Source organism: Mandrillus leucophaeus, unplaced genomic scaffold (genome assembly GCF_000951045.1).
Source record: "Mandrillus leucophaeus isolate KB7577 unplaced genomic scaffold, Mleu.le_1.0 Scaffold444, whole genome shotgun sequence".
NCBI classification, from domain to species: domain Eukaryota; kingdom Metazoa; phylum Chordata; class Mammalia; order Primates; family Cercopithecidae; genus Mandrillus; species Mandrillus leucophaeus.
In genome coordinates this window covers 2,805,365-2,820,705 of record NW_012104743.1, presented here as the reverse complement: position 1 = coordinate 2,820,705, position 15,341 = coordinate 2,805,365, and the positions used below count along the sequence as shown (strand labels likewise).

General features: G+C 37.2%; 1 protein-coding gene across 1 annotated transcript in view; it reads left to right on the top strand.

The window, feature by feature from the left end:
• The first annotated feature begins 528 nt into the window (after positions 1-528).
• ZFPM2 (zinc finger protein, FOG family member 2) overlaps positions 529-15,341 on the top strand; it is a 414,398-nt gene continuing 399,585 nt past the window's right edge. Inside the window, exons 1-2 of the mRNA XM_011994180.1 lie at positions 529-565; positions 767-925. Of these exons, the coding sequence (XP_011849570.1) occupies positions 529-565; positions 767-925 (196 nt within the window). The remainder of the gene's footprint in view (positions 566-766; positions 926-15,341) is intronic.

Genomic DNA, 15,341 nt, shown 5'->3' with positions numbered 1-15,341 from the left:
CACTTCAGATCGGTCTGAACAACTCCAGCCCTCCCTTTCCTTTCAATAAAATAGGTCCATTAATGTAGCGCCCCTCACTCTCATTCTCTCCAAGGGAGTTGTATTTTTATTACTGAAAAAGTATCACATAAATACAAATTACATTTTTTCATTAGAAAACCACTTTTCATTTCAGAAAAAATTCAATTAATTATGAATAGGGTTATGCTTTCATCAGGGAGAGAAATATGTAATTTTTCTTCAAGCCTCAAACACATATAATGAAATCTTTTCTCAGAATCCACTCTTAAGATGGATTTTTAAAAGTATAGACTTTATTAAAATCTCAGTTCAATTAAAATGCATTCAATTACTTTAAATCTTTATTAAAATCTCAGGTAAAATTGTACAACAGTGTAAAAGAGACTTGTACTCTTTACCAGGCAGTTAATTCTAACAAATGAACATAAAGTGCACAGTTTTGCTCTTAAAGAGGGAATCAAAAAAATAAGTTTGGGGCTTGAAGTTGGGGGTGGGGAAGCAATGGAGATGCAGGTTGCTTTCTATGTTATAACTTCTGACACTGGTTTCCTTGGATCTTTCATCATAAGTCATTGTTCCTTGTCTATACGGATGTAGCATTATCTTGTGTGAGTCCCCTTGGTGGTACTGCTTAGAGTATATTATTTTTCTCACCACTGTAACAAAAAAAAGGCTCTATTTAAGGATTTTATTTCACTGTCTTCCTTGGATATTTTTGGTACAGTGTCCCTGATTCTTTTTCAAGGGCCGCTTGAAGATGCCATTGAAGATGAGGAAGAAGAATGTCCATCAGAGGAAACAGACATCATCTCCAAAGGAGACTTTCCATTGGAGGAAAGCTTTTCCACAGAATTTGGGCCTGAAAATCTGAGCTGTGAAGAAGTGGAATACTTTTGTAACAAAGGTAATTGTTGATGGTTTGATGTAATATGTGAGTCCACTTAAATGATTTTGTAATGTTTTAAAAAATGCATAATAGTGCTCAAAGTGCTGACAGATAATTCAACCGTCTGAAAACAAGTACAGATTTTTTTAAACATAAAATTTTATTTTGAGGGACACGAGTAATTCCACTCTAATAACCAGTAATTTTTTCTATTGAAACAAATATTTTCATGTTGATTGGCCAATTAACTATGCACATTCTTCATGTTATTGGCCAATTAACTGTAATATATTTAATGTTGATCATTTATTCATTCATTCTTTCAACAAGAATTTATTGAATGTTAATTGTTTGCAAGGCACTAAATTAAGCATTAAATATTAGCACTGAATGAGGCAGAGAGTTCTCGACTAAGTTTCCAGCTCATTCCTTTTGAAAACCGAATGCTTTAGGTGTTTAATGTTGACTTTTAACAGTGAGGATGGTGCTTTGGGGATATTGTCAAATAAAAAAAAATACACATTCTTTCTCCATTCTAGATACTTTTTTTGACACATTAACAATATAATCCAAGAAGCACTTGAGACATATGGCAACTTATTTCCAGCCATGACTTGGAGCCAGATGGCCTTGCCAGTGACTTAGTTCTCATGGAGCATATATACTCATTTGTTTACTTTTTTCATAAGTCAGTTTAAGGTTTCTCATGATTCTTATATATTTATTTTATTTGATTGTTTTGCAAGTCTTTTATCTCCTCCTGCACCAATGTACAGTTTTCACAAATGCTTGGATCACTTCCTTGGTTTAGAACAGCTGCTTTTGCAGAGGGCTTGACTGGAAGTGTATGTCTGTTTCTGTATGTCTGTGTTTGTGTATGCACCATTTTTATTCAGACGTGTTTGTTTCTTAGGCAGATAAATATAATAAAGTGGACTTTTTGTTTGTGTGTGTGTGTGAATGTGTTAATCAGACTTCATAGTCTCAAATCAAGAATGCCATTGTAGCTTCTCAAAAAAATGTCAATTCGCATATCTTGGTGGCCATGTATGTATTTAATCATTAAAAGTTCCAGTATCATTTTCTCTTATTGATGGTGTCAACAAAAAATGTCAGAAACAAAAGATGTCAGTCAGCTCCCATCCCTGTCGTCAGTAGAACCCCAGGCCCTAAAACTGTGGAAACAGAGTGGCACCTGGATACACTGAAATTCAAAAAAATCTCCTTAATCATGTAGACCTCAAGATGACTTGTAGCATGGTCCTTGTCTCCTACATCAGAGATTTTTAATTGAAAATGAGAAAAGTATGAACAAAATAGGCTTTTTTTCCTAGTGTTGACTCAGATTTCAAGCCAAATTAATATTTTCCTTAGTTGCTAGAACCATTTATTGATGATATGTAGCTATGGCAATAAATCTAAGCTGGCTGGAGATGGATATTTTTTAAATTTATGTTTGAAGACGTCTCAATTTTTTTTCTTGTTAGGAAATATATCCTTTTGTGCATTGTAGAAGACTTACCTTATGTTGCGATATTGCAATAAAGAGAGGAGCTGAGAGTTAAAAGGTGGATAAAAGAGTTAATGTATGGATTCATACCTTTTGTCAATTTAATTCATCCAGGAAGGCAGTATGATAGGTATTACTGTATGAATTGCAAATTTTGGGAGGATCTCTGGTTAAGGGCTATGTTTAATAAAAGAGTAAAGAACTCCAAGTTTTAAGGTAGTAGTTTCCTGGGAGAAAATAGATTTATGGCAAATGCTTACATGATGATGTAACTGTGGTCTTAGGACAGTCACTCCAGCTGTACTAACCAGAGTCCTGACTCATGAAAAATAATGACAGGCCTTTAGGAACTAAGAAAAAACATTAAATTACAATTGTTCTGAACAGGATTCAGTAGATATTATTATTAATTATTTTATAAACATTTGGAAAAATGTTTAATGTCAGATGTACGTAAAATAATACTTAGTATATGATATAGAGACCATATTAAATAATATATAACCTACATGTATTATAAGATAATTCTGTAATGTTTAGTTTGAAAGTAGAAGGTCATAATGGATGGGAATAATAATTCTTATTTTCACATGATATTTGTCAGGGTAAATAGCAATATTACTATTGATAGGAAAATAATTTCATTATTTTACTCTCACAGAATGTATGACCAGGGAATTCCCACTGAAGTCAGTTGGAACTGGTACAAAGGAAAGACAACTCTGATAGATTTTTCATCTCTTGAGGTCATGCAAGGAATGCTATCCATTCTTCACTTAAGTTGATTAGCTACAATGGAAAGAGAATATTTTCTCTCTGGAAAATTAGAAACTAATCTTTCTGTTGAAATTCTCAATTTTTCTCAGTGACACATAATTATATTTTATTGCCAATTGTGAGGAAGAGGACAGATTAGCAATTAAAAGAGTAGAAGTGACCAGGTCGGTGACTCACGCCTGTAATCCTAGCACTTTGGGAGGCCAAGGCAGGTGGATCATCTGAAATCAGGAGTTTGAGACCAGCCTGGCCAACATGGCAAAACCCCATCTCTGCTAAAAATACGAAAATTGGTCAGGTGTGGTGGCGCACGCCTATAATCCCAGCTACTTGGGAGGCTGAGACAGGAGAATTGCTTGAACCCAGAAGGCGGAGGTTGCAGTGAGCTAAGATCGTGCCACCACACTCCAGCCTGTGTGACAGGAGCGAGACTCCATCTCAAAAAAAAAAAAAATACTAGAAGTATTTAAATGGTTAACAATGCCAGTGTCATTACTGGAAAAGCAAATAAGACATGTTCCTCTGAAGAAAAATATTTTTAGGCCGGGCACGATGGCTGACGCCTGTAATCCCAGCACTTTGGGAGGCTGAGGCGGGAGCATCACTTGAGGTCAGGAGTTTGAGACCATCCTGGCCACTGTGGCAAAACCCCATCTCTACTAAAAATACAAAAATTAACCGGGTGTGGTGGTGGTGCCTGTAGTCCCAGCTACTCGGGAGGCTGAGGCAGGGAGAATTGCTTGAACCCGGGAGGCAGTGGAGGTTACAGACAGCCGAGATTGAGCCACTGCATGCCTGCCTGGGTGACAGAGCAAAACTCCATCTCAAAAAGAAAATAATAATAGTAATAGTAATAATAATAATAATAATATCTTGGGTTGATTAATGAAACATACTTTTTGCACATAGTTTAAATCATTTATGACAATTTAAAAATTGTTGATACTTATTAGAAAAGGAATTGGATTATTTGGAAAGTTTCTTGGTCTAAAGGCTACCCATGATCAAAATTTACCCGTGACCTACTTACTTATGTGGGTCCCAAGCATAAAGATTTTGTACATTGAATGTTTTTTTTCTGTTAAACAAAGGATAGCTTGAAAGTTCAGATCAAAAATTGTGGGCAGAAGGTCTGAGTTCTCTAAACAAGATATTTTGACACATTATCAGGGGAGCATACTGAGGATACACATAGAGTTACTACATATTTTTCGTCATATTTTAGCAACTGGATTTTGTATAAAACCAATCATATGTTATCATAACTTTTTTAAAGAAAAAGAAGAACTCTGTACATTTCTGAAGACAGCTTATGAAGTTTCTACTTCCTTTTGAAATTGAGCATCTATATTATACAGGATATTTTCAGTGATTAACTAAAATTATAGTTCTTCAATGGCTCTTATTATTGTAATACTTTTCTCAGTTCCACACTGATATTATCTGTGTTCTTGTTGAAGGGCAAGTTTTTCTACAAGTCTCAAAGTTGCGTTTACTAATATTAGTAAACTTTCTAGTCATTATAAACCATGTGATTAAATAAAACCCAAATCACTTGTATAATGTAAGAGTCCACAGAAATGTCCAAGATTGTTGGTCAGAATTTTATGTTAAAGTTAATGTATAAAATTCTTAATTATATAAATCCATCTCAGAGATACCCTTGTTATAGTTGCATGCTTAAAATTTGAACCTGGCAATTCTATTGGCATTCCCTGTGTCTCTTTTTATTTTGGATTAGTTGCATATTTCATGTTCCAATTTTTCATTTCAAAGAAATGAAAAGAACTATGTTTATAAAAAGATGCTACTTGAAATTTACTTTGATACCTTTAGATTTTAAACATTTTAGCAAAATATAAAGCAATGCTTTCAATTTACATTGTCTTCTTTTGTTTATGAGTTTAGATTACGTGGCATCTTGCCTTACAGTATCTCTGGGAGGAAGGAAACAAGCAAGATTATTTCCTTGAATTTATAAATGATGAAGACATCAAGACTCAGTCCATAAGTGCTATATATTTCCTGTGGTACTGAATTTTTTGATTCAGTTATTTTGTCTGCCTTTCTTCTGGTTTATGTGCCCCGACATGGAAGTACATCAATGTATTTGTAGAACTAAGCAAATCAATATGAACTGAAATATATGTGGTCTGGAAAGCAACCTTGGGAGTTTAGTTATGTCACTATTGGCAGGTGGGAACACCTATATATGAGCAATTCTTGGGTAAACTCAAAGACAGTGAGTTTCAGAGTGGGGTTGGCATGGAGCAGTTCTAATTAATAATTGTAAAGTGAAATAAACATGTTTTGGGATAAATTCCAGGAGAATGTCACAAAATATGTGAACATGAAGAATCAGGTCAGTGTCACTGGATGCTAGTAGAATGTAGTGCTATTAAAAAAGATAACTCAGTGAGGGGGGTGAGGGATAAAAGACTACACACTGGGAACAGTGTGCACTGCTCAAGTGAGGAGTGTACCAAAATCTCAGAAATCACCACTGAAGAATTTATTCATGTAACCAAAAACCACCTGTTCCCCCAAAACCTATTGAATTACGAACAACAAGATAACCCCAAAGAAACTACATGTACGTGAACTTTGAATTATCTACAATGATTATCCAGGAAAGTTAAAGAGGGTCCTTACAAATTGTTGACTGAAGTTATGATTTTAAAACAAAGGCCAGAATGGAAAATGATGCTATCAATGTTGCTTTGGGAAGACGAAAAATCTTTGTGCCTCGTCCTTGCATCTAGATATGGAGAATGGTCAGAGACATACTTGGGTGTAGTTAATGCCCTAGAAAAATGAACTGAAATTAGCAGTCTTCAATTTGGAAATATTAGGGCTAAAAGGAGGGGTCATGATGGAAATACATAAAGTAAGGAAAGATACATGGTGTAACAGTGGAAATTCTCACTGCATTCAAAAAGAGTCCACATTGTGTGCAGAAAACAAAGGTTATTTTAAAGATTCTTTAACATAAAAAATGTAAAGCATACTAAAGAAAATAGAATAAAAACCTGGGTTATTCAGACTTGGATTTAGTGTTAGCCCCAGAAGTAATTAATACCAATCAAAAGCAAACAGATCAGATACTTAATAGGATTGTCAGAAACTTTCACTTATGTTCACTAGATCAAATTCAATACAACTCAACCCGTATATTAAGTAAGCATCTGCTTTTTGCCAGACCTTCTTCTCAGAGCTGGGATACAGCTTTAGACAAAAGTCAATCCCCACTCTCAGGAGGAGAGAGAGAAGCAATAAACAATTGAATCACTTTTTACAATGTTAGGTGAGATAGGGGAACATGAGGAAAAATAAAACAGGCAAAGTTGGTAGGGTGAAATAGCGTGCACACACATGCTATTTCATAGAGTGATGGGGAAGGTGAACTTTGATTGGAGACTTGAGGGAAAGGAATGAGCTTCCTGTACTGAGTCAAGTCTGTAGTACCTGTGAGGTTAGTGTTGCAGGAAGCCAGAAGAGGACAGCAGAGAGCTGGGGAGCAGAAGAGGCACTGTCACACCTGTAGAACTTGCTGCTCTTGGAATCTGTTGGATTCCCACCACTATGGAAGCCTTCGGGAACAGAACTGTGGAAAGAAACTATAGTGTGTGAGCCACAGAAGAGAGTTGAGGTAAGACTGGGAGACGAGACATGGCCACGACACAGTGTGTATACGCCTGGAGAAGAAAGGCCTGCAGAAAGGAAAGGTTAAGCAGGAAATTGAAACAGGTAAAATGGGAAAGCTGTCAGGGGATACAGATAACCCCAATCAGAATTATCCCTGTGGCCAAGGACTTGATGAGACTCCATCTGTAGCTCATTAATGTGGTTTCCAGAACAGCAGTTTGGGGGTGTTTGAGGATGATATGAGTCACTTTGTTCCCTTCCACAATAGCAGAGTTGGGTTTGTGTTTTCTGTCTTTCCACATTCTTGAATTTAGAAAGATCAAGGCGCAGAGAAGTAGAACCAGTTTCGTCATTGTACTCAACTTCTTCTGCCAATAGGCTGCCAGGCTCATTGAAATGTTCCCCCCTCCTCCCATCCTCCTTTCTTTCTGTTGGTTCCTGTAGTTTTGTGGCTTTGTTTAAAGATTAAGAAATAGCAGAGGAAAAGCCATATTCCTCCTTGTTACTTGTAACAAATCTAAGTTGAGGTTATTGGCATTAATCCCTCCCTGCCCCTGGTGCCTGAATGTTAAGGTAAAGCAACAAAAGTTTATCTAGAGTCTTAACGAAAAGAATTTTTTTTAAACTGTATATTTATGCAGTTTTGGTTGTGGGAGTAGTAACCGTTGTTTTTCATTTGATCCCATGTCAAACATCATGGTATTTTGTTTCCTCGTTTCTTATGTTCATTTTATTATTATTTTTAGTTCAGAAAGTCTATTTCGCTATATTTTATAAACCTTTCAATGAACATGCTTTCTTTCCTCCTTGGTTATGCCTTTAATGACATGTTTTTGCCTCCTCTGATGCTTGAGTAACTGGAATCAGAATCTGCATAAGACAGCTCTACCATAATCACTTTGAGTTCAATAAGGAAGGGGACCTTTACCGGCAACTTTTTTCCTTTTTTCTTAACGGGATTAAGAAGCTCAGCTCTTTAAATTCTTGCATATAACATTGACATTTCCAGGGTGTGTTTGGACCAGGGAGTTCAAAGAGAAAGAATAAAAAAGAAAAGCCAATATGACTTTGTTTTTTACCTTGCTGGAGGAACTGTTTGTGCAAATCGCCTATAAGCTTATTGACCTGAATCTTTGACTCCTTGTTTTCTCTGGATTTGGCTGGAGTGGAGACACTGATGGAGCACTGATAGGGCTGATTGAACAGCCCCCAGCTTTGCTTGGCAGGAACCTCCCTTCCCTTCTCCGCCACCTCCCCCTCCCTCCACATGACATTATTGTTCCTTGGCAGAGCCTCTGTCTTCCTGGATTCAGTACTTCTTTTTCCTGAAATTTATTTTAAAATCATTAACTTTTTCTTAGGTAAATCATCTAGCAATGCAAAATGAGAAGTAATACTTTTTAGAATGTAAACATAGAGGTTAATAGTGTCCTATAGGCCGGGTAGTGGCTCACCCTGTAATCCCAGCACTTTGGGAGGCCAAGGCTAGCAGATCACGAGGTCAGGAATTCAAGACCAGCCTGGCCAACATGGTGAAACCCCGTCTCTAAAAATGCAAAAATTAGCTGGACGCAGTGGTGTGTGCCTGTAGTCCCAGCTACTCGGGAAGTTGAGGCAGGAGAATCGCTTGAACACAGGAAGTGGAGGTTGCCGTGAGCCGAGATCGCGCCATTGCACTCCAGCCTGGGTGACAGAGTGAGACTCCATCTCAAAAAAAAAAAATTAGTGTCCTGTAAGTGCTTTTATCTCATGAGATTGAAAAAATTTATACCTTATGACATTGTGGTATCACTCTTTTACAGCCATCTTAAAAGTCCCAAAACATAGTTTTTGCTTGGAATGAGACTGATTTTTTAAAAAACCACAATTGTTGGAAAAATGGGAGAGCATGTGAAGGAACTCTGTTCTTATAAGAGTAAACACTTTCTTGGTTTTGATGGAATCTGATGGTATAAAAATTTGCTTCATGACTCAGTGTTCTGTGTAAGGGTCAGATAAAGCTTTGTCTACTTACCTCATCTCTCATTTCAGATATAGCATCATAATTGCAACCAAATTAAAGTGATTAATTTTTATACAATGTTTGAAATGACCCACGGTCATTTATGTGAGTAACATATAATAATATGTACTACTGTTTAGCATATGACAAACTAAATTCATTGTTCTTCTGTGAGCTGACCAACAGATCTCAACTGTGCAGTCTGCTAAAGGTATTTTTGAGGCGTTTTAAACTTGATAAAAAGCTCTTAATCTTCTCACATAAATGTAGATTTTCTTATTAGTAGGTAAAATTTCTCACAATGCTTTTGTTATCATTTGAGAAGCAACAGGCAATATTAAAGCATTTGTCCATCTATTACCTGATGGGATATCTTTACCTCTGGTAGGCCTAAACATAGACTGTGTAATGGGAAATGTAGAAAGCTGTGGTGCGATGAATTTAATTATAGTAATAAACTCAGCCACTTTTTTGTTGTTCTTAAAAGGTCAAGTAAAAATAACTGAATGTGTTGCACCAATAAAGTAAATACTGATAAAGGATGCAGATTGCTGTTTCAGCTTCTTTTTTTGTCATTCAGTGAGAGTCCAGAGATTGGCATTAGGGCTATGTGCCAATTATAATAATTTTAATAATGGTAATAACAACGTTCATTTGCTGACTGCTCCTGAAAGTCAGACATCTTCCTGTATATGTATCATCTCTAATCAACTTACTGTCCTACACGGTAGATGCTGTTTTCACCTGTGACTTCCAGAGGCTCAGCAACTTGGCCAAAGTCAACAAAACTGCTAAAGACTAACACAGAATGAAAACTTGCATTACTGGTGCTTAATAAAAATAGAGAACTAATTTTGCTTCCTGATGTCCACTGTTATATAACTCTTGTAGAAGGAGGGAGAGGAAAACATCTGAAGAAGGTTGGATATATGAAGTATAAAGCTCACTTTTTCAAGGTATTTTTACTGGGCATTTTCTATGAAACACTAATTGTACATGATGTGTCAGTCAAAAACAAGGGTGTTTACAAAACCAAATAAAGAAAAAGGCTAACCTAAGTGAATTAGGGATGTTCTTAAAATATTTCTATCTTTTGGTACTTCTTGAAAGACTCTGTCAATATAAACCATTTTGCAATAAGTGGAGTTGGGATTTTGATAAGGGGCTATATTGAGAGCACGTTAGTCTCATTATACTAACTGAAAATTATATTGCCTTGTTTTAAAGAAATGCAATAAGCTACAGGTTCTCACTGCCTGTTTCTTATGATGTTGCTTTCAGGTAGTTTAAAAGAGTGAGGACACACCAAAATGTGTGTATTTGGGCAGAAGCCAGTAATAAATGGCAGGAATGTTTACAAATCCATCAAAACTATTTGGATAAGAACTTCAGCCTTGTAGAAATGTTTGCAAAGTGAACTCTTTAAAATAGTTTGACCTCAACACAAAATAAGACTAAATAAAAAACGAAGAAAGGAAGGAAGGAAGAGGGGAAAAGGGCATTGTTTGCAGGGAAAGCTCTGGGCACTGTGAAAACTTTTCACTTTTCTGAAGGAAATGCAGTACAACAGATGGTAAGAGTGGAAGTGAGATAAACATAGGAACTGGAAAAGTAAGCAATGCATTCTAACAGGTTCTATATCAAAGATCTGGAGAAGTAGAAAGATTAGACAAGGAACTGTTCTGAAACTTGACAGTGGCTGTATCTTAACAAGTCTTAGCACATAGCAGAGATGGAAAGTGGAATTGCACAGACAGTAGGCTGTGATTATATTTTTTCTGACAGAAAGGAAGGTCTCTTTAAGGATTATTTTTAATGATATAAATTTACCAAGCTGGAAATCTGTCATACAGATATATAACACACTTTGCTTTCTACGTATTTAACAATGCGATTTGATATAATTTCTATTGTTGCTATATGATTAGCTCAAGACGGCATATTTTAGGTCTTAGGTAAATTGTAATTTTTTTCGATGCAAATTATGGCCCAGGCAAGTTAACCAATACTGAGAACCTATGTTACCTGTTTCTTGTAAGCATGGATATGTATGTGTGACCATATGTGATCCTGCATGTATAGAGGCAGAAAGATGACTACATAAATAATTTTCTCATTTCTTAAGGATACAGTGATCTAAGAAAGGAAAGAAAACATGTGCACAACATAGACAAGGAAATATATATAAATATATATATATGTAGAATAGTGTTAAACTTGGGCTGATTAAGGAAGCAATGCATTCACTCCCAAGTTTCCTTATGGTAATGTGCATCATTCTAATGTGGAAACCATTCACCAGCACACATCTGTCTCATTTAATCTGTGCATTCTGTACTCCTATATTCTGTATTAGGAGTGGCTGACTCCTAAAGGGAATACCAAAATACAATAATCTTTAATGGGAAACAATTCTACAAAAATGCAAAATGATACAAAAAAAAATGGACAGGAAAAGTAGCTTATATGCTAAGGAAAACCCAATTCAGATGTGTTTTCTCTACAATATTGGCAGTTGTGTTGAGTGACTTTTAAGATGCCCCTAAAAATATCAAATTACTAATAAAAGGAATGCATTTTGAAAAAGTATGTAGTATGCATCTTATTTTCACACCTAACGTTGTCAAATATATTAGATCTATTCATTCTCCTTTTTAGTTTATTTCACAATTATTTAATTATTTTTCTATCAAATGATAAACCTAGGACAGTTCAAAACAGTGTGGGACAATTCTGAAACTCGGATAATTCAAATAAATATTAAGTGTTGCTTCAAAATTCTGAGGCTTGTTTGACAGGGGTTTTTGAACACCTGAGCACTGGGGCAGTACCGTTTATCTGAGAAAGATAGTTCTGACCTTTACTGTGGTTACTATGAGGTTAATGAAGCTTAAACTTCAGAACTCCTCATTTGGACAGATTCCTCCCAAGGCCCTGCAACTAATTTTGTAAGTGGGACTTGGAATTCTTTTTCTTGAGGAGGCCCCCTAAATTGTATAAGCTTTGGTTTCCACCAAGCCTGAATCAACCCCTTTTAGTACCTGTAAGTATTAGTGATCTTCAAAGGAGACAACCAGGATCAAGAATGTTAAGTTTGTTTTCAACTTCCTAATTTGTTGGAAAACCAAACAGATGCACAAAAAGAGTTTGTATTTATATTAGATACCTGAATTCCAAATCTATTATCATTACAGGGTAGTTATCCTTTGCCTAAAGAGACCACAGATACTCATGAAAAGCCTGATTTTGAAAGTGCTATGCTAAAAAATGAAGAGAGAGGGAAAGAATGTCTACATTTCTGAAACTCTGGAAAATGCTGTGGGTACTATCTGTGTTTTTCTGGTGTTATCACCAGCAGCCAAGAACCTGTTGCTGGCACTAAGGGAGGAGACGCTGTTGGAAGACCTTGTAGTAAAAATAGTCTGAATGCATCTTGTGATAACTAATTTGGGACTATCTCTGGTGTTGGAAGCTAGATGTGCATCTGAGTTAGAAGGAGACTGATGGGACCTAGAATATTCTTTTTTTTCCCAGAGATGTGGAAACTCTGTTAGGATTAGGTGCAGCTGTAACAATAGGTTCCCAGAAGTGGCCACAGGACTCTCTGCCTTGCATCCTGTTGTCCACAATTTTTTTTTCTTTTTTTTTGAGATGGAGTCTCGCAATGTCACTCAGGCTGGAGTGCAATGGTGCAATCTCGGCTCAGTGCAACCTCTGTCTCCCGAGTTCAAGCGATTCTCCTGCCTCAGCCTCCTGAGTGACTGGGACTACAGGTGCCCACCACCATGCCTGTATAATTTTTTTTTTTTTTGTATTTTTAGTAGATACTGGGTTTCATCATGTTAGTCAAACTCCTGCCCTCGGGTGACCTGCCCACCTGGGCTTCCCAAAGTGCTGGGATTACAGGCATGAACCACCACACCTGGCCCACAACTTATTTTTATGGTATGGTCCACGCTAAAAGAGAAGCCTCTGTTTTGTTGTCAGGTGGTCATATGCCCAACTCTAAATTATGTTACTATGGAGGGTTTTCAGTTTATGTAAAATGCATAGCTTTTATTTGCTTTGCTTGGTTATTAGAATAATTAATGAATGAAAGCATAATGGCAGTCAGTGCATTCAACATTCCTGTGTTAGCTTATCCAGTAAGTATTTATTGAACACCTGCTATGTCAGACATGTGAGACATGCTGTGGATACAGTGGTAAGTAAACACAGGCAAGGTCCTGGATATCGTAGAATTTACCTTATAGTGAGGAGGCAGACATTAATAAAATAATCATGCAAATGGTGCAGGGTGGTTTGATCTAGTGAGGAAGGTCAGAGAAAATGTCTGTAAGAATGTGACACTTGGCCAGGCATGGTGGCTCACACCTGTAATTGCAGCACTTTGGGAGGCCAAGGTGGGAGGATTGCTTGAGCCCAGGAGTTTGACACCAGGTTGTCAACATAGGGAGACCTCATCTCTATAAAGAATAAAAAATAGAAAACCTGGCGGGGCATGGTGGTACATACCTGTGGTCCCAGCGCTTGGGAGGCTGAGGTAGAAGAGTTGCTTGGGCCTGGGAGTTTGAGGCCACAGTGAGCCGTGATAGTACCATAACACTGTCCAGACTAGGTGATAGAGCAAGACCCTGTCTCAAAAAAAAAAAAAAAAAGAATGTGACACTTAAGATGGAATAAAGTTGGGGAGGCATTAACTAGGCAAAAAGAAGTCATAGGGTTTCAGGTAGAGGGAACAGCATGTGAGCAACACCAGCCTGGTGAGCATGCAAGGAGAGCAATAGAGATGGGTGTGAGTTGGACCGGAGAGACCAGGAAGGACAATGATCATAAGGCTAAGGACAGGAAATAGTAGAGATGAAGCATAAAGAGGAAGATAAATATTCTGAAAGCTGAAATATGAAATTGCAAATCTGAGCGTTCCATAAGCCATAGTACAGAGAGAAAATGAAAGAGGAAGATAATTCCAGTGATGAAGTGGGAGGAAAAACCAGGATTTGTTAGGAGAAAGAAATGTTAGCCCTTATTTGTGAGTTCTGAGAGTCATTCATCAGTAGAGTATTTAAACTAGTGTTATATAAAGGGCATTCAGATAAGGAACGATGCCTTTGTTAGGCCTAGAATATGCATTCTCTATTGGCTACTTCTCCAGCCTTTGCATTTTGAGTGTGTGACTTAAAGTCCTATTTCACAATACAATGGAACACTTTGATAATGAGTGTTTGCTTACGAATAATATTCTTAAATAAACACAGAGGCAGACAAACGGAAGAGATAGTGGTTTTTTACTGGCAGAACAACATAATTATGATTGGGTTATAGTACAGAATATCCTCATTTAGAGACCATAAGGTGTTACTGTGTCTCTTCTTGGAACAAGAAATGCCGTAGGTATTTAGAATCTTCTTCTGATGGGAATGACATTAGTTAGAGTGAGACTTTTTGAAGGGAAGGTAGAGGAAGGGATAATAAGAAAAAATATTTAAATATAAACTTTGAAATATAAATTTTAGAAACATTGTTTAAAATAGAATGTTGGACTGGGTGCAGTAGCTCATGCCTGTAATCCCAGCACTTTGGGAGGCTGCAGCAGGAGGATCACTTGAGGCCAGGAGTTTGAGACCAGCCTGGACAACATAGTGAGATACTCATATCTACAAAACATAAACATAATTAGGTGGGCATGGTGGCTTGGGCCTATTGTTCTAGCTACCTGAGGCTGAGGCAGGAGGATTGCCTGAGCCCAAGAGTCCAGGGTTACAGTGAACTGATTGCATTGCTGCACTCCAGCTTTGGCAAGACTCTGACTCAAAAGAAAAAAAAAAATAGAATGCCTTGTTTTCCCACACTTGCTTATGTATCTCACCCTTTCATGTGCTCGTTGAGAGAAATAATGAGGAATAAAATTATCAAAAGACAATACTGATTAAAACTTGCCTTATTTTATCTCATGTGGAAATTTCCCTTATGCATCAATTCTTCAATGAACTTAAACTTTGAGTAAAACTCTTTTCATATGGAGGATAATATTGATAGCAGGGATAAATATTCAGTACTGTGTTCAGTAATTCACTGTTCTCTCTTCCTCAGTTATCAATACTTCAATTGTGACTTTTACATGATGTCGGTAAACATAAACATTAGTATCTTCAATATTTTCCCATTACTAGCTATGATGATACACTACAAATGACAGTAGTCATGCATTAATTATAGAAATTGAAGCTGGGCGTGGTGGCTCGCGCCTGTAATCCCAGCACTTTGGGAGGCCGAGGCGGGTGGATCACGAGGTCCAGAGATCGAGACCATCCTGGCTAACATGGTGAAACCCCATCGCTACTAAAAATACAAAAAATTAGCCGGGTGTGGTGGCGGGCACCTGTAGTTCCAGCTACTTCGTAGGCTGAGGCAGGAGAATGGCGTGAACCTGGGAGGCGGAGCTTGCAGTGAGCTGAGATCGCGCCACTGCACTCCAGCCTGGGAGGCAGAGCGAGACT